Source organism: Crinia signifera, chromosome 1 (assembly GCF_055691185.1).
Source record: "Crinia signifera chromosome 1, ASM5569118v1, whole genome shotgun sequence".
Lineage (NCBI taxonomy): Eukaryota > Metazoa > Chordata > Amphibia > Anura > Myobatrachidae > Crinia > Crinia signifera.
Window position 1 is genome coordinate 312691425 of NC_139217.1, and position 23373 is coordinate 312714797.

At 47.2% G+C, this 23373-nt stretch overlaps 1 protein-coding gene across 1 annotated transcript in view; it reads right to left on the bottom strand.

Annotated features, from left to right (window-relative positions):
* Positions 1 to 18763, bottom strand: part of LOC146079409 (uncharacterized) — a 97713-nt gene extending 78950 nt beyond the window's left edge. The window contains exons 1-3 of the mRNA XM_083186203.1: positions 18617 to 18763; positions 8456 to 10850; positions 7097 to 7211 (exon numbers count right to left, since the gene is read on the bottom strand). Of these exons, the coding sequence (XP_083042329.1) occupies positions 7097 to 7211; positions 8456 to 10850 (2510 nt within the window). The 5' untranslated portion in view covers positions 18617 to 18763. The remainder of the gene's footprint in view (positions 1 to 7096; positions 7212 to 8455; positions 10851 to 18616) is intronic.
* Positions 18764 to 23373: the final 4610 nt, after the last annotated feature.

The following is a 23373-nucleotide window of genomic DNA, read 5'->3' on the forward strand; positions in this document are numbered from 1 at the left end:
GGATGCTGGGCGGCAGCGGGAGCTGTGCCTCCCGCTGACAATTGAAAACTGTCAGGCAGTTGGGGGCGGGCATAACCCGCAGGGAGAAATGAGGCTGAGAAGCCCATTGACTTTGTATAGGGAAGCGGCATCTACTCCTCTGCCTCAATGACAGGGACGGATGTCCCTGTCACTGAGACAGATGTGATAGGACAGCGGAGCAGGCTGTCACTGACAGCCTGTATCCGCTGCCCATGAGCTGCGCAGTCAGTGTCTGGCAGCGTGCGTGCAGACAGAGACCTGGTCAGCAGCATCAGCATGTAAGTGTTAAGTTAACACGCTGCACTTACACACAGACACTATTATATAAAAAAAATGCATTCCGACACCCTCCCAAGTCGTGTCCCCCCCCCCCCCAACACAAACACACTGATTTTTATTTATTTTATTCACTAAATGTGCGTACTGGGGATAAATTATCCCCAGTACACACATTTAGTGAATTTCAGCGGTGCAGGCAGGAGTAGCGGGCATGCTGTAAGCGGCGGGGTGGTGGTAGCGGGCTGGCGGGTATTTCAGCTGCCCACCTGCACCAGGCTGCTACCACCGCTCTGCCCCCTCGCAGCCCGGCTCATCTCTGCCCCCAGCAGCCTGGTACGGTAGCGGGCATTGGCTGCAGCGTGGGCCTCCACCGACCGCAGCTATAATTGGCGGGGTGGTAGCAGGCGGCGGGCATCTCAGCCCCCCCCCCCAGCCTGGCTCATCTCTGCCCACCTCAGCCCAGCCCCAGCTCATCTCTGCCCCCCTCAGCCCAGCCCCAGCTCATCTCTGCCAGTGACCCCCCCCCCCCCCCCCCCCACCGCAGCCCAGCTCATCTCTATCTCTGGCGGGCATCTCTCCCCCCCCCCCCCCCAGCTCTGGCGGGCATATCTGGACTGGACTGCCCCCCCCCCCCGCAGCCCGGCTCATCCCAGTCTGCCCCCCGCAGCCCAGCGCAGTAGCAGCGGGGGCGGCAGCTATGATTAGTAGCGGGCTGCGGGCATCTCTGCCGCAGCCCAGCGCAGTAGCGGGCATTGGCTGCAGCGGGGCGGCATCTATAATTAGTAGCGGGCGGCGGCTGCGGGCATCTCTGCCCCCCCCCCCCCCCTCCCGCAGCCCGGCTAAATCCCAGTCTGCCCCCCGCAGTAGCAGCGGGGCGGCAGCTATAATTAGTAGCGGGCGGAGGGCTGCGGGCATCTCTGCCCCCCCCCCTCCCGCAGCCCGGCTAAATCCCAGTCTGCCCCCCGCAGTAGCAGCGGGGCGGCAGTTATAATTAGTTTAGCGGGCGGAGGGCTGCGGGCATCTCTGCCCCCCCCCCCCCCTCCCGCAGCCCGGCTAAATCCCAGTCTGCCCCCCGCAGTAGCAGCGGGGCGGCAGCTATAATTAGTAGCGGGCGGCAGCTGCGGGCATCTCTGCCCCCCCCCCCCCCTCCCGCAGCCCGGCTAAATCCCAGTCTGCCCCCCGCAGTAGCAGCGGGGCGGCAGCTATAATTAGTACCGGGCGGCGGCTGCGGGCATCTCTGCCCCCCCCCCCCCCTCCCGCAGCCCAGCTAAATCCCAGTCTGCCCCCCGCAGTAGCAGCGGGGTGGCAGCTATAATTAGTACTAGCGGGCGGCGGCTGCGGGCATCTCTGCCCCCCCCCCCCCTCCCGCAGCCCGGATCATAACACAGTCTGCCCCCCGCAGTAGCAGCGGGGCGGCAGCTATAATTAGTACTAGCGGGCTGCGGGCATCTCTGCCCCCCTCCCCGCAGCCCGGATCATAACAGTCTGCCCCCCGCACTGCCCAGCGCAGTAGCTACTAGCGGGCATTGGCTGCAGCGGGGGCGGCAGCTATTAGTAGCGGGCGGCGGGCTGCGGGCATCTCTGCCCCCCCCCCCCCCCCTCCCCGCAGCCCGGATCATCCCAGGTCTGCCCCCCCGCAGCCCAGCGCAGTAGCAGCGGGGGCAGCAGCTATGATTTTAGCTGCCCCCCCGCAAGTGATGCGGGGATGAGCCAAGATGATGGAGGACAACGCTAGCTAGCGTCTAGGCAATATATAGATAGTAATTAGTTATCCTAGTTGCACTACAAGTCCCAGCATGATTAGTCAGTTGCTGGGACTTGTAGTGCAAGGGTAACGCTAATTACTATTTATATATAGGAGCATAGAATCTGGACACACAAAATTTGAGATTTAAAGATGGCCGCCGGAAGCCAATCAGAGTGCTGAAAATCTTGGCTCCGCCCCCTCATACAGTTTATTTAAGAGCCAGCAGCAGCCAGCAGCAGTCAGTCTGCCAACAGGAATGGAGCAGAGAAGAGCTCCTGAAGAAAGAAGACTCCAGGAAGTTTAGTGGGCGGTGGCTACAAGATGAAGATGCTGGAAGCCCTGGCACGGCGGCAGCCACGCAAAAGAGCTTATTGGCTGCCGCCCGCCAGGTGAAGACGCCGGAAGCCCTGGCACGGCGGCAGCCACGCAAAAGAGCTTATTGGCTGCCGCCCGCCAGGTGAAGACGCCCGAAGCCCTTGCACGGCGGCAGCCACGCAAAAGAGCTTATTGGCTGCCGCCCACCAGGTGAAGACGCCGGAAGCCCTGACACGGCGGCAGCCACGCAAAAGAGCTTATTGGCTGCCGCCCACCAGGTGAAGACACCGGAAGCCCTGGCACGGCGGCAGCCACGCAAAAGAGCTTATTGGCTGCCGCCCACCAGGTGAAGACGCCGGAAGCCCTGGCATGGCGGCGGCCGCGCAAAAGAGCTTATTGGCTGCCGCCTGCCAGGTGAAGACGCTGTGTGTTAATAAAATTTTACTTTTACACTGTGTGGGTGTTTTTATTGGTGTATTGGTTCTGCTGTGGATCTACAAGTCCCAGCAGGCCCATTAATGCCCTGTATGCTGGGACTTGTGGTTCCCCAAGTCCCTGCATACAGGGGAAGGTTTGCTGTGATTTGTTGTTCCGCAGCAGAACCCAATACTTTTACCCTTATTTTATCAGCCCGGTGTCCACCGCCCTGGGACATCGGGGACAGCCCCGGGCTTCAGCCCAGGACGGGTGAAGCCTGGGGGTGTGGGACCCCTTTATTGGGGGGGTCCCCAATCCCCCAGGTACCCATCCAGGGCTGACCAGCCAGGGTGATCATGCTATGGCTGGGGGACCTTGCATAAAAAGTGTCTCCCAGCTGTGGCATGACACTGCTGGCTGTTGGAGCCTGGTGCTGGTTCCAAGATACGGGGGACCCCCAATTTTTGTCCCCCGTATCTTGGAACCAGGACCGGTCTAAGAGCCTGGTGCTGGTTTCTTTAATATGGGGGAACCCCACGATTTTTTTCCCCTGTATTTGGGGAACCAGGACTGGCTCGCTGAGTCCGGGGCTGGTTATGCTCAGGAGGGGGGACCCTACGCATTTTTTTTTTTGTGCACACTTTTCTAGACAGAACCATGCACAGATCTCACTGAACTGTTCATGATTCTGTCAAACTCGCCAGGCTGGACCTGGTGTATTTTGCGAGCAATGTTTACCAAAAGTCACACCATTTGCAAATTTGATTGAATCAACAAGTCACACCCAAAGCCAACAAAACAAATACAAGGTTTCAAAACAAAGTTTGTGTGCAATATCAGGTACTGAATTTAAATGCAAAGCAATGATTTTCTTGCACATATTTAGTGCCAGTTACATATCATGTCACCAGTAGTGCCAGTTACATATCATGTCCCCAGTAGTGCTGTTACAGATGTCCCCTGTAGTGCAAGTTACATATCATGTCCCCATTGTGCTGTTACAGAGGTCTCCTGTAGTGCCAGTTACATATCATGTCCCCAATAGTGCTGTTACAGATGTCCCCAGTAGTGCCAGTTATATATCATGTCCTCAGTAATGCTGTTACAGATGTCCCCTGTAGTGCCAGTTACATTTCATGGCCTCAGTAGTTCTGTTACAGATGTCCCCTGTAGTGCCAGTTACATATCATGGCCTCAGTAGTGCTGTTACAGATGTCCCCAGTAGTGCCAGTTACATATCATGTCCCCAGTAGTGCTGGTACAGATGTCCCCTGTAGTGCCAGTTACATATCATGTCCTCAGTAGTGCTGTTACATATCATGTCCTCAGTAGTGCTTTTAGCAAGATTTTTTTTTCTTCACTTTCTGGAATGTACGGTTTTTGGAATAATTTGGATAACAGATATTTGGATAAGGAATACTCAACCTATGAATGTATTTCTCATTTTCTTCCTTAGATTTCATTAGAGTTAGTTTGCACAAAGTTTGCCATACTTGCGAAAATGGAAACAGATGTGATAACCAATCTTAAACAGTTTTCCAAGTTGGACTTTCAGGGAAAACAGGGCGTGATCAATAATGGTAGGCCAATGCCTGAGCTTAAGGGCCTACTTCAAACAGCAGGACGTAAGAAAATTACAAGGACATTTCAAACGGAGTGGTACCAGCGAAAAGACTGGCTGTGTGGCTGTGCTACAAGGAATCGCCTTTTCTGCTTTCCCTGCCTTCTGTTCACCACCACCGACAATGTTTGGACTAATGCAGGATTTTCTGACTTGAAGAATTTGCCTAGAAGCCTCAGTAAGCATGAAAACTCCACAGCTCACATCCAAAGCCAAATTACTCTGAAAACTTTTGGGATCAGAAGGATAGATCTGGCTTTAAATGAACAGCGGAGAGTAAATATCAGCATGCATAATGCTAAAGTAAAGGAGAACCGTGAGATCTTAAAATCCCTTATTAATGCCACTTGTTTCCTCGGCAAACAGGAGCTAGCATTCCGTGGAAATGATGAGAGTACAAGCTCTTTAAATCGGGGCAACTATGTGGAGCTGTTACAAGTCTTTGCTGAAAAAGATGAAAAGTTAGCAAAGCATTTGGAGACATCCACTGTGTTTTCTGGGTTATCCAACAGAATTCAAAATGATTTGATTGAAGCAGTTGGTGAAGTGATCCTCAATGATGTGAAAGAGGACATAAATGCAGCCCCATTTGTTGCCGTTGAAGTGGATGAGACAACCGATGTAACAAACAAAGCCCAGATCTCTGTGGTTATGCGTTATGTTGCTAAAAGTGAGGTGAAGGAGGCATTTTTGGGTTTTGATGATGTGAGTGAAGACAGACGAGCACCGGCAATTGCTGATTACATTTTGGGAGTGTTGGGGAAGTACAACTGCATTGATAAGCTGGTAGCGCAGACTTACGATGGAGCCGCTGTGATGGCATCAGATCTTAATGGCGTACAGGCCAGGATTAAAGAAAAGATACCTGAGGCAATGTTTACCCATTGTTATGCACACAAATTAAACCTAGTGCTCTCGCATTCAGCAAAATGTATGCCTACATGTCAAATATTTTTTACAACACTTGAGGGACTTTCGGCATTTTTCAATAAGTCGACCAAGCGCACTCACCTACTTGATGATGTTGTGAAGCGACGTTTGCCAAGAGCAGCACCCACACGATGGAGCTCAAACTCTAGACTAGTGCAGACTATCAGCATGTACCAGTCTGATATACGCGCTATGTTTAAGATAATACAAGAAAATCCCAATAGTTGGGACAATGAGACCCGGATTATGGCCAGTGGATATGATCACTGGCTGTCAAAAGCATCCACATGCTTCTTCATAATGGCATACGAGGGCATTTTCAGTGAAACCGACGCTCTCTTTCGTGTGCTGCAGAATAAAATAATGGACATTGGGTTCTGCTGTGCACGAATCCGTGACACGATGCGATCAGTAGAACGTCATAGAGAAGAGTTTGACAGTTTTTATGACCGATTTGAGCAGAAATGTGTCACACTTGGCCTGACAGACAACACTCGTGGTAACCAGGTGAGGAGAGATGAGAGGAGAAGAATGTTTTATAACATTTTGGACAATGTCAGTGTTCAAATGAAGGCTAGGTTTGATAATTTGGCTGAATTACATTTCCTGGGTTTGGTTGATTGCACAAAGTTTTCTGACATGTCACAACATTTTGATGACACAAAACTGAAGAGCCTATCATATTATGCCAAATACTTTGACTTTGTAAAACTAAAGGCTGAACTTATTGGATTGTACAGCACAGAAATGGTGAGGAACGAATGCAAATCACCTGGACAACTCCTCAGCTTTTTGTCTCAGAATGATCTTGTGCAAACAGTTCCCGAGGCGGTAAAGCTACTCCAGTTGGTGCTTACTATACCGGCTACAACAGCATCCGTCGAAAGGTCATTCTCTGCTTTGAAACGACTGAAAACCTACACCCGGAATAGGACGGATCAAGGACGACTTTCATCCCTGGCAATCATCTCTATTGAGACAGAAAGACTTCTAAAACTAAAAGAAAACAGAGAGGATTTCTATGGCAAAGTCACTGAAATATTTGTCCAGAAGGATAGGCGAATGGACTTTATTTACAAGTAAGCAGCGACAAGAGTGGGCTGTGTCCTCCCCCCTGCAGCATCTGCCAACACCAGGTAGGCGCCCTTGGCCACCTCCCCTCAACCCTCCCTTTACCTCCAGGGTGTGTGGCTATTACCACTGACAACATGCTGTTGACTATAAGTACTTATTTGCTTTAAATCCTGTGGAGATGCAGGAAAATATGTTATTGTTATTGTTCAATTAAATGGTAAACCTATCCGGTCTATATTGTATGTGTGTACGTGTGTAACTCTGGCTCTGATACTAGCCAGTGCCTCACCAGCCACTGACCTCACCGCACGTCACTGCTTTATACGCACAAAAATTAAAATTTCCTTCCAAAGTTGCACAGCCAATATCTTTTGCCGCACACAGCCTTCGTAAAATTAGAGGGAACATTGCTGGCATCTGAATAAAACTGACAGGAGGGCATTGGGAGAGTTATATGGGATAGTAACAGCAATCTGCAAGACTCCAAGTTTTCTTTGTGAGTTTGAAAACATCTTTATAGAAGCTTCATAGTTCCTACATAATTAATATCTCTGGCTGCCTTTCAAAACCAAGCTACTCTGCAAACAGACAGCATTAGATTTGCCTTGTAATCTATTGTAGTTCCAACACTCCAGCCACCATAAATAAACTACAATCTCACAGTGTTCTCAAGAAGAATAGAATAAGCAAACCTTGGCTTCAGCTCTCCGTGTGTGTATGAGGACCAAGCAAGACTGGACTTCTCCCAATACCTCTTAGGACCAGTCACTTTTGATGAAATAAGTGGGGCTTTCTGCAGTTTTCTATCTAAAATATGTAACAATAGTCATAGATCAATTTTATTTCATAACTTGTATGTTTGATTTCTGCTTAATGGACCCTATTCAGATGTGGTCGAAAAGCGACTATTGTTCACAAATTGGTTAATGTTTTCTTATTGCATATGCATCTGAACCACAGTGGGCACACTGTGAGTGACAGCTGTGGTAGGATAAATGCAGGAGTGTTATGTAGTGTCCACGCTAAGCTGTTTTAGTAGCGCGCTGTGCCCTGCCTGATTTTTAAAGGGCAAAATGCACCCTGTCCCTCTAGCAGCGCCCTGCGAGAACAGCCTGCTGCCTGTCCCCGACGATGCGCACGGGGAAGCCCAGCACCCCTGTAGATGCCGGGCACTTCCCCGGCAGTTACTTCAGTGGGGCCTTGCCCGCTCCAATGATGATGTTAGCGGGCCCGACCCACCCACTTTGGTGTCGTTGTGGTCCATGCACACCACCTTTGGTGATGTCGGCGGGCCCAGTCTACTCCTTTCATTCTGCCCCTGCTCTGCTTAGTTCCTAGAAGGAACACTATTATGGACTTTTAGATGTCATTTTCCGGACATACATAAATTAGCAGTTGCGATCTATCTTGCTACTAGATCTATCTTGCTACTAGAGAGCCCTCTGCTTCCCAGGAGAGTAGCACAGCCTGCCTGACCACCTAGGCTTTTAGATTCTGTAACATGACCTAATTTGTGATGACGGTTCTGTTGTATCAGCAGTTGAACACCGTTGGGCATAAATGGGACAGCACTGAGCTTCCCTATGCTCAGGTTAGATTCTGCCCATAGTAGCATATCATAGCGATTGCCAATGGTAAAATATAGCAGCAAGAACAACCACATCTGAATTAAGAGCCCAATATGTGTAAAAGAAAAATCATCACCAATTATATATATATATATATATATATATATATATATATCACTTTTTGAGATTCTAATAAATTAAGATGAATGTTCACAAACTAAACATTGGGCCCAAGTGAACCGACAAGTTAATCAATTAAATTATTATTTTAATTTATTAAACACAAGCTGTACTGCACAATAGCCAGGTGACAAGTTTAAGCAGAGAGCGGATCATGCCCATAACTATAGAATTTGTTGAGAATTACAATAAGAAAAAACTCCAATGAGATAGAAATTATCAGTCAAATAAATTACAGCAATAGCATGGGGAACGTTATAAAAAAAAAAGTACCATCATCAGCATCATCAACTTATTCTTTACCTATTGGACCTTTGGGGTCTGACATTTCAGTCTTATAGCTTTTCTCAGTGGCTCCTGTCACATGGTGCTCAATTGTAGCTTGTTGATCAAAATGACAAAAGTCAGATTTTACTAAATCAGCTGGGTTTTTGACAAACTGTGCTGCAGTGCCATCATCTTCACCTGTGACGTGTCTACCGGTTACACTGGGCTTGAGTATTCCACTATGGATTTGTGGCTTGGGGTACTCTCCGGAGGACTCATCATCACTTGAGACATCATCGGAGCTTTCAGGTGATAAATATTTACTTTGCTTTTCCTTTTCTTTTTTTCTATTATCCAGCTGTTTCATGTAAAGGAAGTATTTCTCAAGGACACTGCCACCAGAGTCAGAGACGACGTCAGAGTCATCCTCCCAACAGGCTGCTCTTCTGCATTCCTTATCATTTTGCTTTGGCATAGGGATCTTATCATGACCTTTTCCAATGTCTTTCTTGACGTTGAAAAAATCATCCAATGCATTTTCATGTATCAATGGTGACTTGTGTTTTTTTTCATGTCTTAGTATCAGGCTTTTATCACGGTTTAAAACTGAACCACACTCTGTGCACCAGCTTGTGTATGTAGAACTAGAAAAACCACATGCGGGGCACACTTCATATACTTTTGATGCACCATCCTCAGAGCAGGCCCTGTATGAGTAAGGTTGTAAGCAGTCTTGGATATTCCTTGACACTGACAATGGTGAGTTGTCATCAGATTCTGCACACTTTCCTACTAAGAATGTCCTGTCAGTTCTTGCCCCATCTTTTTCTTCAGCATTTACTTTCTGTTCTGAACCCCTGGAAAACATTTCAAAGCTTTCTAGTAGAGTGGTTAGTCTTCCAGTATCAAGACTGGACTCTACAGACCTTGCGCCATCTCTGTCTCTAAAATTGTCCTTTATGACTACGTCTGATTCAGTATCTTTACTAACCTGTATATCAATATCCATTTGCTTAGACTTAAATCCATTCCTAATTGTATATTCATCATCAGTGCAGCATGATTCACTACAGTCTAGAAATTGCTCTGTCAACAGATTACGGCTTTTTCTCCGGAAAGGATCTTTGTCAGGTCCTTCTGTCCCCACCTGTGGAAACCTATTCTGTAAAGGTTTAGAACAGTTAGCCATATCAGCTTTGTGGTCACTATGAGACCCAGTGGACGCAGGTGTTTGTGGTAAGAATATATCTGTTTCTGGAAATTGATTAAAAAGTGATTTGGTTCTGAACGTGTTTCTGGGACTTTTTGACACACAAAATTTCATTGGCTCTGACTCCTCAAATTGATCATTAAGATATTGTTTTTTAAAGTCAGAATTGCGGTGAAACCCAACACATACATCAAAATGTGATGAGCTGTCAAAAGGAGCACTTTTTAATTTCAAGTACTTTTCCGATATGGTTCGTTCATCCACATCATTTGTTGGAATATCATCAACTTCGGGCAAGGTATTTCCACCATCACATTTGGTGAGGAACTTTTTGGCCCAAGTCATTACATGCTGAAGTTTTTCAGTTTCTGGAACAGATAAATCTTCTAGAAGATCTTGATTCAAGTCAGAGACAAAGCTGCTCCTTAGAAGACTACGGTGATCAGAAGATACATTCATTTCTGGTTCTTCTGGTTCTGGTTTCACATAATTGTGAGTGGGTATATGTATAGCTTTTGCTTTTACTGGTTTAGACTGTGGGTTATTGCAAATGGAAGGGTCCTTAACTTCTTTTTGTACTGGTTGCAAAATATGGTGACCAGAAAATATTTTTTCTTGTGATGACAGCAAGCTATGGTGAATCCGTGAACCTTTTATGTGTTCTCTTGGCGCTGGTTGTAGGTTATATTGATCAGAATCCTCCTGTGGATCTGATGTTTCTGGAATAGATTTGGTACCCAAAGATGTTTCTGGTGGTGGCCCTGATTTATTGTGATGAGTTGGTTCCATTGTTTTCCCATTATGCTCTGATGGGGGTAACTTATGATTGCTAGGAAGTTGTGGAGAACTTTCAATATCTGGATGACTTGCATTTGCTGTTTTCAAATATAGTCCCTCATCTGGAGAAGTAATATTTGCTCTAACAGCGTCTCCTATCTGGACCTTGCAAGCTGCAGAAACAGAATGTTCTTTTTTGGAGGTAGGTGCAGAATGGCATCTATGTGGTGTTCGGCTTCCCGTATGCAGTCGGTACGTTCGTGATCCAGTACTCTCTGTTTCTTCTATGCTGGACAACTGACTTTGAACACTTGTCCCACAAAAATAATTTAACCTCTTTGCCCGGAGAAATTTTAGATTACTTGTCCGTGGTGTATCTACGTTACTAACTGCATTATTCTGCTTTGGAGGTGACTCAGCTAAATTATGAGACGACTTCTCCATCTGTAAAAAAAAACAACACACAAAATAATGCCAGCTTGTCATGGTTACTGGTGGGTTTTTTATTTAACAATAGTGTTAAGCTCATCTTAGCTGTTCTAGATACAATTATAATGCTAGCTATAGCTCATTTTAAAGATAAAGGGGTGTATTTACTAAGGCTTGGAGAGAAATAGAGTGGAAGATAAAGTAGAGCCAATCATTTCCTAGCTGTCATGTTACAGATTGTATATGAAACATGACAGGAGCTGGTTGATATGTACTTTATTTTTCACCACTAACACTCTCCATGGCTTAATACATAGGGTTATATGTACTAAGCCTTGGAGAGTAATAAAGTTGACCTAGATCTGGGGCATACTTGCCTACCTGACCCTCTCCATGAAGGAGAAAATGCTCTGTTCCTAGACTTCCCTGGTGAAATATGATTACCATTACCTGTGGTGAAACACCTTTCTTATCAATTACCCAGCTCACCACAGGTGATGGCAATCATACATTACCATGGAGGTCCAGTAACAGAGCATTTTCTCCCTCATGGAGAGGGTCGGGTAGGCAAGAAAGATCTGGGGTAGCCAGCTCCAGTCCTTGAGAGCTACCAACAGTTAATGTTTTCCAGGTCTCCTCATAGAATCACAAATGAAGTAATTAGCTCCACCTGTGGATATTTTAAAATGGGTCCGTGAGTACTGTTGCTGCTACTGTAGGTTGCCTGGAAAATGTGAACTGTTGGTAGCTCTCGAGGAATGGAGTTGGCTACCACTGACCTAGATAAAGTAACAACCAATCAGTCATTTTCAAACACAGCCTGTAACATTGCAGTTAGGAGATGATTGGCTAGTACTTTATCTCTGTCCAAGGCTTAGTAGTTAGGCCCCGTAGACTCCAAAGCCTTTCCAGCTTTTCTGAATTCGCACTGGAGCAAAGAGCTATGCACACGACTGGTCGACTGCCACACATATACATTGGACCTGTCACTGGAGCATTGATAGACTGTCAGCAACTCAGGTGGACACTGCCTTTGAGAGAGCCACCATTTTTACTGCTGCGTATATACTATATGATGCAGTACCTTGTACTGGCTATACTTAAGGTGTCCATACAGCAGAAAGACCGGTCTTATACAATCATGATTGTGTCCAATTTTCCTTCAACTCCACGGCAATCCTTGGTGGTTTTTGGACACAAAATGTACTCACAATCTGTCATCATACCTGCCAACATTGGAGGAGACTGGGGCGGGACAGTTTTGGGGCGTGGCCTGCAGAAAGGGGGCATGGCCTATACTCGTGAGGCCACGCTCCCATTTTCGCTGCTGTGGGGGAAAGCTCCTCTGCCTGAAAGAATTCAACTGCCCCCCCGCCGCGGGACACTGCCGGCCACGGGAGGGACGCGGGAACGTCCCAAAATACTGTGACGTTCCCGCAATAAGCAGGACAGTTGGGAGGTATGTGTCATACAATCCGTCATACAATCCATCTGCTGCATGATTGTATGATTGAAGCTTCATTTAAATAGGGGGCTGGCCTACTAGGATCAAATGGATAGGAGTACCAAAAATACAGTTTAAAAAAAAAAGTATAATTTGGTACTTGTTTCCTAGCACGGCCACAATCGCGGCCATCGGGTGTAATTTTTAGTGATCTGCGACGCGACCGACGCGATGCCCCCGATTTTCCCATTGAAATGCATTGAAAAAAGTCAAAATCGCGTCGGTCGCGTCGTATGCGGCTAAAAAAGGCTTAAATGGTCCAGACGCGATGCCCCCGATTTCCCATAGGAAACAATGTTAAATGCCTCAATGTACCCGCGATGCCCCCGATTTCCCATAGGAAACAATGTTAAATGCCTCAATTTCACCAAATCAACATAGGGAACAATGGTAAATGGGCCAGAAACCCCCCAAAACACCCCTGAACAGTGAAATGTCCCCACAAAAGTAGTTTACGCCACCCCACGATCAACGCAAACCCGAAGCGTGGCGAGCGCAGCGAGCCGGCGAGGGGCGGCGGTACGCGTCCTCCGACCTTTTCATACCCCCACTATCCACGTCGGCGTGGAGTTGAGAATAGAATAGTGTGGCGAGCGCAGCGAGCCACCGAGCCCGAAGCGTGGCGAGCGTAGCGAGCCCCGCGAGGTGACGCGGATACCTTCACAGGTAAACGCGTCCCTTCAAGGGCTTCACAGGTATCCGCGTCCCCTCGCGGGGCTTGGTGGCTCGCTGCGCTCACCACACTATTCTATTCTCAACTCCACGCCGACGTGGATAGTGGGGGTATGAAAAGGTCGCAGGACGTGTACCGCCGCCCCTCGCTGCGCTCGCCACGCTTCGGGTTCGCGTTGATCGTGGGGTGGCGTAAAATACTTTTGGGGGGACATTTCACTGTTCAGGGGTGTTTTTGGGGGTTTCTGGCCCATTTACCATTGTTCCCTATGATGATTTGGCTAAATTGAGGCATTTAACATTGTTCCCTATGGGAAATCGCGGGCATCGCGTTGGTACCATTGCACCCGATTTTTTAGTGCATGCGATGGCCACGATGCCCCCGATTTTTACTCACGATGCCCACGATCATGATCGTTGTGGCCGTGCTAGGAAACAAGTACCTATAATTTAATTTACAGGTTGCCAGCAACTACCAATCTGCTCACATCTGCTGTGTTATGCCATTATTAAATAGCCCTAATGAAGAAATCCTCTGAAAACTGTTTTCAGAGTAGTGACGGAATTGTGCAAAAGGACGTCCACCGCTCTCTTCAGCCGCCCGACTGTCTGCCACTTGGAAACTTCTGAGACTCCCAGCATCTTCACTGCCACGGGCCGCCCAGAAGCTGCACCTCACTTCTCTGCTAGTCAGGGAGGTAGTGTCACATGACTCTGGTTCTATGAGACATCTAAAGACAGATTGCATGTACTTAAAGGCACGTGCAATCTGCTCCCAATCCCAACTGATCTGACGTGCAGCATGTCAGATCAGAGGACCAATCCTCCAATCTCCCGGGGCCGGCATTGTATGATTGTGTGCACACGATGTGCACACAATCTGTATACAATCCATTGAAATTGTATGATTGGTTGCAATGTCTTTCTGATGTATGGCCACCTTTATGCTGCCCATACATATGTTTGATATCGCATGCAATCATTCGATTTCGGCCAATAAATTGAATGATTGCATGCATTTTTAAGCTGACATTCGACGCGCAGGCATACCGTCTAATGTCACATCGATAGATATTATGAGCTGGACATAATATTTATCGAATTGCATGAGCAATCGCATGTGCTTTTTAACCACATGCGATTGCTCGAATGCAATCAGCGGCAGGTTCGGGGAGCGGGGCCGGGATGGGGACCGGGTACCTTAATGCTGAGGACCGGAGAGACTCAGCAGCAGCAGGGGAGGCATGGCAGCTGTGTAGCGGGGATCGGAGTGGTGGAGCTTTTAGGCGGCGGGACTCGGCAGCGGCCGCAGATGACTGAAACACTGGACGGCCCTCTGATTGGCTGAGGTCGCTGAGAGAGAGCTCTCTCAGCCAATCAAAGGGCCGTCCAGTGTTTCAAAGTCAACTGCTGCTGCTGACAAGTCCCACCGCCTGAAAGCTCCACCGCTATGGTCCCCAGCTCTGGTCCCGCATACACAGCCCCACACCACCCCTCTTTCAGCACCTGATGTTGATCGCAGGATGGCATGGGACATCAGGTGCTGCACTGGGCACCACTTGGCATTGCGATGTCCCATCGTATCTGATTGCATAAGAGTATGGGCAGAATTAGTTAAGTACAAATATAAATAAGAAAGAGACTGTGCAAAACGCAATCCCTACATACTCTTTGCCATAATCATCTCTAACATGTGATGTGTTGGGGACTGGTCAGAAATAGGAGATACACTTTCCAAAACAGTTTGCCTCTAGCACATGCTTATATGATAAATCTAAATAAAATAAAAAATCAGGGTTAAAAAGTTCCAATGCTGCTTCTTGCAGCCTCCCGTATTCATAGGGGTTTATATACTAGGATGGGAGCTCTATTGAAGTTGGGATGTTGCTATGGGCAACCAATCAAAATCTACTTATTTATTTAGCACCTTCTAGAATATAATAGATGAAATCTGTAACATCCCATCTGTAACATCCCATCTTCCAAAGAACTCTAGTTAATAAACCGCATAGAGTGCAGCCACGTGTACAATTTGCAGTATAGCCAGTTATATAGGTGGCTGTATGTAAAGGCCCCCATACACGTTGCCATGAGAAGCCTGCACGCGGGCATCCCATCGCATAGTACAAAAAGTACATACCTTTTGTACTTCCCCCGGATCGCATCGCATTCAAAACGCATGCGTGGTGATGCGATCCGCCCGATAACGCGTCGCATTGCAGGTATAGTGACTGCACAGAATATAATAATGTTGGAAAAATATAAATATTATATCAGCCTTTAATATAACATAAATATTCACAGCTCTATTTTTAATTTGCAAATTTAATGAGTTAGAAAACATAAATCAAATACCTCATTAATGACTGATTTTAGAAACAGTAGGAGTAGCCCTCAGTTTCCTCTGACATGCCAGGGTGATATAGACCTACTTCTTACTAGTGAGTACTGTGCTGTTAATATGAGTTACTATGGGCCCGGTTCAGACCTATTATCAGGACACGGAAGAGACATTGGGCCTTATTCTGATCGGTGCGGATTTCTTCGCATGCGGACGTCCCGCCGATGTTTATCGTCTGCGCATGTGCAGAGGTCACTCTGCGCATGTGCAGGCGATTTCGACGCACGTATTCTTTACACGCCGCACAGGGGGCGTAGAGGGGCGTGAGGGGCTACTAAGCCTCATTACCCTATGCATACGCCCCGCGTTTCATGGGCGTTCCCATGCAAACGCGGGGCGTATGCATGGTAATGAAGCCGTGACGCGTGTGTAGGGGGCGGGCATCTGACATCGCCGGATGTCAGCTGCCCGCCCCCATACATGATTTCACACGGACAAGTGTCCGTGTGGTCTTGGGTGGCGGGACCTAGTGGAGCGTGCGGCCCTGCATTCGATGTTCGGCGACCATCGAATGCAGGGGCTGCTCCCAAGACGGAGGAGGCGTATCCCCGTCCACTTTCATGCGGATCGCCACATATCCGCGTACGGACGGAGGTGGCGATCCGTATGGAAGGCGGGGATTAGCCTGCACGGTCGTGGCCGCATATTCTGATCGGGCCGCACCGATCAGAATAAGGCCCATTGTTATGCAAATGTAACTACTAGTAGAAATAATTAAAATACTAGGTCAGGGTTGCCGACCTGACCCTCTCCTTCAGTGAGAAAATGCTCTGTTCCTGGACTTCCCTGGTAATGTATGATTGCCATCACCTGTGGTGAAACACCTTTACCTAGGCTCCCCACAGGTGATGGCAATCATACATTACCAGGGAAGTCCAGGAACAGAGCATATTCTCCCTGAAGGAGAGGGTCAGGTAGGCAACCCTGTACTAGGTATAGGTAAGCATACGGCAATTATGCCAAACACTCAAACAGTGTTCACGAGGCTGAAGTTGGCTTCTTATTGGGCCAGCTTCTTATTCGAGCTCCAGCTTCTTATTCGAGCTCCAGCTTCTTATTCAGAACAATCACTTTTACAAGGGTTAATGAATCATGAACCACAAATTTGACTGCAGAAATCAACAAAGGGGGGTCACGTACATATGACCCACTAGCAATTTCTTTTGACCAACAAGGTTTTGGGCAGAAATTGGGCACTAAAGTGGGCATGGGTCCCAGAATCATCATTTTGAATAAGTAGCTGGTGTTCTGCAAGGGTTAAACAGCGTTGGTCAAAAAATCTTACACTTGGAATCCACACAGGGGGGTCACTTACATATGACCCACTTGCCATTTCTTTTGACCAACAAGGATTTGGGCAGAAATAGGGCACTAAAGTGGGCATGGGTCCCAGAATCATCATTTTGAATAAGTAGCTGGTGTTCTGCAAGGGTTAAACAGCATTGGTCAACAAATATTACACTGTAAACCCGCACAAGGGGGTCACTTACATATGACCCACTTGCCATTTCTTTTGACCAACAAGGATTTGGGCAGAAATAGGGCAGTAAAGTGGGCATGGGTCCCAGAATCATAATTTTGAATAAGTAGCTGGTGTCCTGCAAGGGTTAAACAGCGTTGGTCAAAAAATATTACACTGAAAACCCACACAGGGGGGTCACTTACATATGACCCACTTGCCATTTCTTTTGACCAACAAGGATTTGGGCAGTAATAGGGCAGTAAAGTGGGCATGGGTCACAGATGTCATTATTTTGAATAAGTAGCTGGTGTCCTGCAAGGGTTAAACAGTGTTGGTCAAAACATATTACCCTTGAAACCCTCACAGGGGGGTTGCCTACATATGACCCACTTGCCATTTCTTTTGACCAACAGGGATTTGGGCAGTAATAGGGCAGTAAAGTGGGCATGGGTCACAGATGTCATTATTTTGAATAAGTAGCTGGTGTCCTGCAAGGGTTAAACAGTGTTGGTCAAATTATATTACACTGGAAACCCGCACAGGGGGGTCACTTACATATGACCCACTTGCCATTTCTTTTGACCAACAAGGATTTGGGCAGAAATAGGGCACTAAAGTGGGCATGGGTCCTAGAATCATCATTTTGAATAAGTAGCTGGTGTTCTGCAAGGGTTAAACAGCGTTGGTCAACAAATATTACACTGGAAACCCGCACAGGGGGGTCACTTACATATGACCCACTTGCCATTTCTTTTGACCAACAAGAATTTGGGCAGAAATAGAACAGTAAAATGGGCATAGGTCCCAGATGTCATCATTTTGAATAAGTAGCTGGTGTCCTGCAAGGGTTAAACAGCGTTGGTCAAAAAATCTTACACTTGGAATCCACACAGGGGGGTCACTTACATATGACCCACTTGCCATGTCTTTTGACCAACAAGGATTTGGGCAGAAATAGGGCACTAAAGTGGGCATGGGTCCCACAGATGACATCTGTGACCCATGCCCACTTTACTGCCCTATTACTACCCAAATCCTTGTTGGTCAAAAGAAATGGCAAGTGGGTCATATGTAAGTGACCCCCCTGTGCGGGTTTCCAGTGTAATGTTTTTTGACCAACGCTGTTTAACCCTTGCAGGACACCAGCTACTTATTCAAAATGATGATTCTGGGACCCATGCCCACTTTACTGCCCTATTTCTGCCCAAATCCTTGTTGGTCAAAAGAAATGGCAAGTGGGTCATATGTAAGTGACCCCCCTGTGTGGATTCCAAGTGTAAGATTTTTTGACCAACGCTGTTTAACCCTTGCAGAACACCAGCTACTTATTCAAAATGATGATTCTGGGACCCATGCCCACTTTAGTGCCCAATTTCTGCCCAAAACCTTGTTGGTCAAAAGAAATTGCTAGTGGGTCATATGTACGTGACCCCCCTTTGTTGATTTCTGCAGTCAAATTTGTGGTTCATGATTCATTAACCCTTGTAAAAGTGATTGTTCTGAATAAGAAGCTGGAGCTCGAATAAGAAGCTGGAGCTCGAATAAGAAGCTGGCCCAATAAGAAGCCAACTTCAACCTCGTACAGTGTTCTAGTTTAGTGAATGCTGTATTATGTGTGTGCTTACGAGTCTCTTTGTTGCCTATGGAGAGAGACTGCGCTGTTACCAGTATAAATACGTGTAAAACCGGAATACATGGGGTTTTAAACATTGCAGTATGAACGCTGGAGTACTGTATGTTACCTGCTGTGCTCTGCGAGGCCGGTGGGAGACACGCGGGGACCCTGAATGTGGCAGGAATCAGGATGACAGGTGCGACTTGTAGTTACCGTGGTAACTGAGACGCCAAACACAGGCACTGCCGGCCAGGGCGCAGGCGCGTCTCTATGAGATCCGCCCCCCAGGGAGACGTCACCAGCACAGGCTGCTGCACTCACTGACAGTCACTCCGAGTCCACGCAGCATTGGGCGTAGCACTAGTGACAGTGTAGGCAGTGCTGATAGATACCGATGGGAATATTACTAGCACTGTGTGTGCACAAGAGTGATGTTTGTAAACGGAAACATAGCCTGGTGTGCGCTTTGTTAGCATTACAGGCAAATGCCATTTACAAAAACGCAAAAGGTTGTTTTCCTATCTATGTATTCGGGATTAACTAAGCTACACCTGATACTAAGTGGATAATTAATACCTGATCGCATGGCCACAAGTTTGATTATCGATACCCTGCGGCCCATAGTATGCATCAGTGAGGCCGTCCTGGGATGAAATTCTGCTACATTTTTTATTTACAAGCGGTGTGCAATTTGATTGACAGTAGGTAGGTGTCTGGGGGTGGAAACCGGCCATTTTGTGGCGTGCAGGTGTGCCTAGGAAAACGCTGAGAGTGCCAGAGAAAATGCTAGGCATGTCTGAGCATTTTAGGGGAGATGCAGGCGAGGGGGACAGTTAAATAAAAAATAATACACATACAAAAAAATCAGCGGCCGCCCATTCTTTTGAACAGGAGTTTTCATATTTCCTGCCCACCACTGCAGGGGATGCAAAGTGGGGAGAGCTTCTCCACTCTGTAGATACTGTAGGTGTGTGCCAGCGGCACGGCCAGTGTCGGACTGGGGCATTAAGGGCCCACCAGGGAAATGTTGCTGCAGGGGCCCACTGAAGGACTGTGGTCAACCACTGGTAGGTGTGGTCATCTATGTGAGGAGCGCATCCACAAGGGACACATATTATGCATTCTACAATTTAAGTACAATACATACATGTACTGCAGCTCTCATTCATACATGCACTGAGGCTTACATTCATACATACATACATACATACATACACTGACATTCCCATTCATACATACATACATGTACTGTCGCTCTCATTCATACATGCACTGCCACTTACATTCATACATACATGTACTGATGCTCCCATTCATTCATACATATATGCACTGACGCTCCCATTCATACATACATACATGCACTGAAGCTCCCATTCATACATGCAAGCACTGATGCACCCATTCATACATACATGTACTGCCGCTCTCATACATACATACATACATACATACATACATACATACATAGCCTCTCTCATTCATACATACATGCACTAACACTCCCATTCATACATACACTGATGTTCCCATACATACATACATACATGTACTGCTGCTCTCATTCATACATATACTGGTAGAGTGCCATGGAGCGGGGCTACGATCGCGGGCCGCGGGTGTCAGCATTAAAAAAAACCATGTGGTCCAACAGAGGGGGTTTTAGGTACTCACACCCACACACCCCCTTTCCTCCCTGCGTGGGCCACTTACACTAATAAATGATGTGCTCTAACAGAGCGTGTTGCCCGGCATCTGTGTGCAGCAACTCTCTCTCATGCTGCTTTCAGACCGCAAAACTGGCTTTGACCAGGTATTTTGAAACGTTTCTAAAAACGGGTCTGCCAGGTAAAACCCCTTTCACACCGCATCTCTTAAACGGTATATTACCGTTTAAGTGCGTTTTTTTTTACACTGGCAGACCCGTTTTTGGAAGCTTTCCAAATACAGGGTCAAAGCCAGTCTTCAGCGCGCCGCCCCCCCCCCCCCCCCTGCCGCGGGTTAACACACACAATCCCCCCCCCCCCCCACAAGGTACCGGACAGGTATCCCTAGCGCCTGCGCCTGGTACCGGACAGGGAGCCCCAGGACGGTATAGGGGGAGCAGTGATGGTACATTACCTGCACCCGCCGCCGCTGTGTCCGTATCCCCGCCGCTGTGTCCGTATCCCTAGCGCCTGGTACCGGACAGGGAGCCCCAGGACGGTATAGGGGGAGCAGTGATGGTACATTACCTGCACCCGCCGCCGCTGTGTCCGTATCCCAGCAGCCGCCAGACGCTGGGCGTTGCTAGGGAGCGTTGCTAGGGAGGTACTATGTGTTCCCACCTCGGGCTGATGTATGAACAAGGAAATGTGGGCACAGGAGCTGACGCTCTATGGGGAGGGAGATGTATGAAGCAGGGAAGTGTGGGCACAGGAGATGATGCTCTGAGGGGGAGATGTATGAAGCTGGGAAGCGTGGGCACAGGAGCACATCGTGGGATGTTAACCCGTGCGCTGGGGGGGGGGGGCTCGGGGGGGCGGCTCCAGTGCTATGAATATTTAATGAGCACTCATTAAATATTCACTGCGCTGAATTTAGGACCCAGCTCATTGGCTGGGTCCTAAATACCGTTTCAGACCCGATTTTGATCCCAAAATACCGGGTCTGAAACGGGTAGGACCCTGCATTTTAACCGGTTTGAAAAAACTGTATTTTCAAACCGGATAATTGGATCTGCACCTTTCAGACCGCACAGATTACAGTATTAAAACGGTAAAAAAACGGCAATATACCGTTTCCAAAGTGCGGTCTGAAAGGGGCATTAGACACCTGCTGGCGTCAGCACACTGAAATCAGTGATACTGTACTGACAATCCCTGATGGAGCCGGGAGGGACACTGAGCGGCTACAGTTCCACTCCTCCCCACTGATGTCATCCCCAATCCTGCTTACAGTGCAGGCTGCAATAGCCTGCCACTCGCAGCCTACAGCCGGGTGACGCAGGGCAGGTAATACAGCCAATATATTAACTGACGCCGGGGCTGCAGGCCACGCCCACACACAAAAGAGGGCATGGCTAAGAATCAGTAGGGCCCACCAGGGATTTACCTGGCTCCCCGGTGGCCCAGTCTGAGTCTGGTAACGGCACTGCTGTCACACACCTACGGACCGTATCGGATGCGGTAAGGATTAAACTTATGTGCTGCCCGTCTGACTTGATGCGCACGGGACCACACATTGGATCAGATGTCATATACATGCGATTTGCACCGATTTCATGCGCAAACATCTTCAGATGGGCTGGCTGGTAAGAACAGAAGCACTGTTGCATGGCCAAAAGGGAGCGGGCCATTGGTAGAGCATCAAATGTTTACCATTCGATGGCGGCAAACATCGGAATGCCGGAGTCAAATGGTAAACCTATTACCATCGAAACAAAACCATCGAGAGTTGGTAAACATTGCAATGCGATGTCCATCCTTAGTCCAGAGTGGGGGCAGCAGGCACTGATGAAAGACTTGGCCAAGGGAATCATGCTGCAGTGCTCCTCCTGCACTGCTTTAGCTTGCAACTGACTGTCACATGTTTGCCAGTAGCAACAAACATGAGGGAGAGCATGTGTCCAGGCCAGCACCTACCTGCGTTGCGATTCAGATCAGTAATCAATTACGCTTCCTGCTGCATAACCATTTTAGTGCTGTTGCTTCTATGTAAGCAGCAGCGATAGTGTCCAACCAGATCCGAATGAGGGCCATTATGTTAATAGGTTAATGGTCCTTTAAGTTAAAGAAACTGTGCGTACGCTGAGAACAGCTGCAGAGCGCAGGGACTGAAAAGGAAATCCTTCCTAATGACAGCTATTTTGGAACAGAAACATGACAGCTATTTTGGAAAATAAACATACCAGCAACAAAAAGTTGCTAAGGACAGCAAAGTTTTAATAATCTCACTACACAATAAATCAAAGGTCAGGCATCATCAATACATTATTTAATATTCTCCATCAAAGGGGTCAGTCCAATCAGGTGCAAGATGCCTTGTGCAAGTTGTGAGTTGCCGTTTTCTCTGCAAATTCATGCTGCAATTTGCACAATGACTAATTGGGCACTAGGAAGTGTTCAACTAGTTCAATTGGACCAATAATTACATGTTATTAAATGTTTTAATTGAAATGAAAAAAATTTGCTTTTTCTAAATATAAATATTTTTTTTGTTTTTATTTAAAGTTGTCTAATATTACCCCAAAAGAACTCCTTTTTTCCATTTTTGTATAATTCCTTTGTAATTAAATTAAATGTAATTAATAAATAGGTATTTCTAATTGGGTTAGCAAATTTCCTGGAACATTCAATCCAAATTCCCACACTATGCAACTTTAAATAAATTAATGTTTCCTAACGAATTTACACTGCGTTTATTTTTTTGTTGCTAAATATGCCTTTGTTGGATTCTAGATACTACCCTATTTTACCTGTAGATGTCACTGATGTCATTAAGTGGCATAGACTATTTACAAACTGAAACAGAAAAAATTACAAGTACATGTACGAGTACATACTAAAAATTATTAGTTGCTTACAGTACAATAATCTCCTTTTGTGATGTAGTTAATATGCCAGCAGCCGGTATTACAGCAGTTGCATAAATAGTATTCCTATGTGTGGCTCAGTCTGAATCTGGCTGAGCCACACATAGGAACACTACTTATGTGGCAGAGTGCCCTGACTTTATGGGCCTTCACTGATCATTCTACCATTTGTAAATAAGTGCAACCAATGTTGAACAAAGGTTAGTGAACCTTCTTTATATATACTAATCTGGGACTAAGAGAACTCGCTGAGACTGTACATCTTTAGAATTATTCCTATATGAACTTTGTCAGCATGGCATTCAGCAATA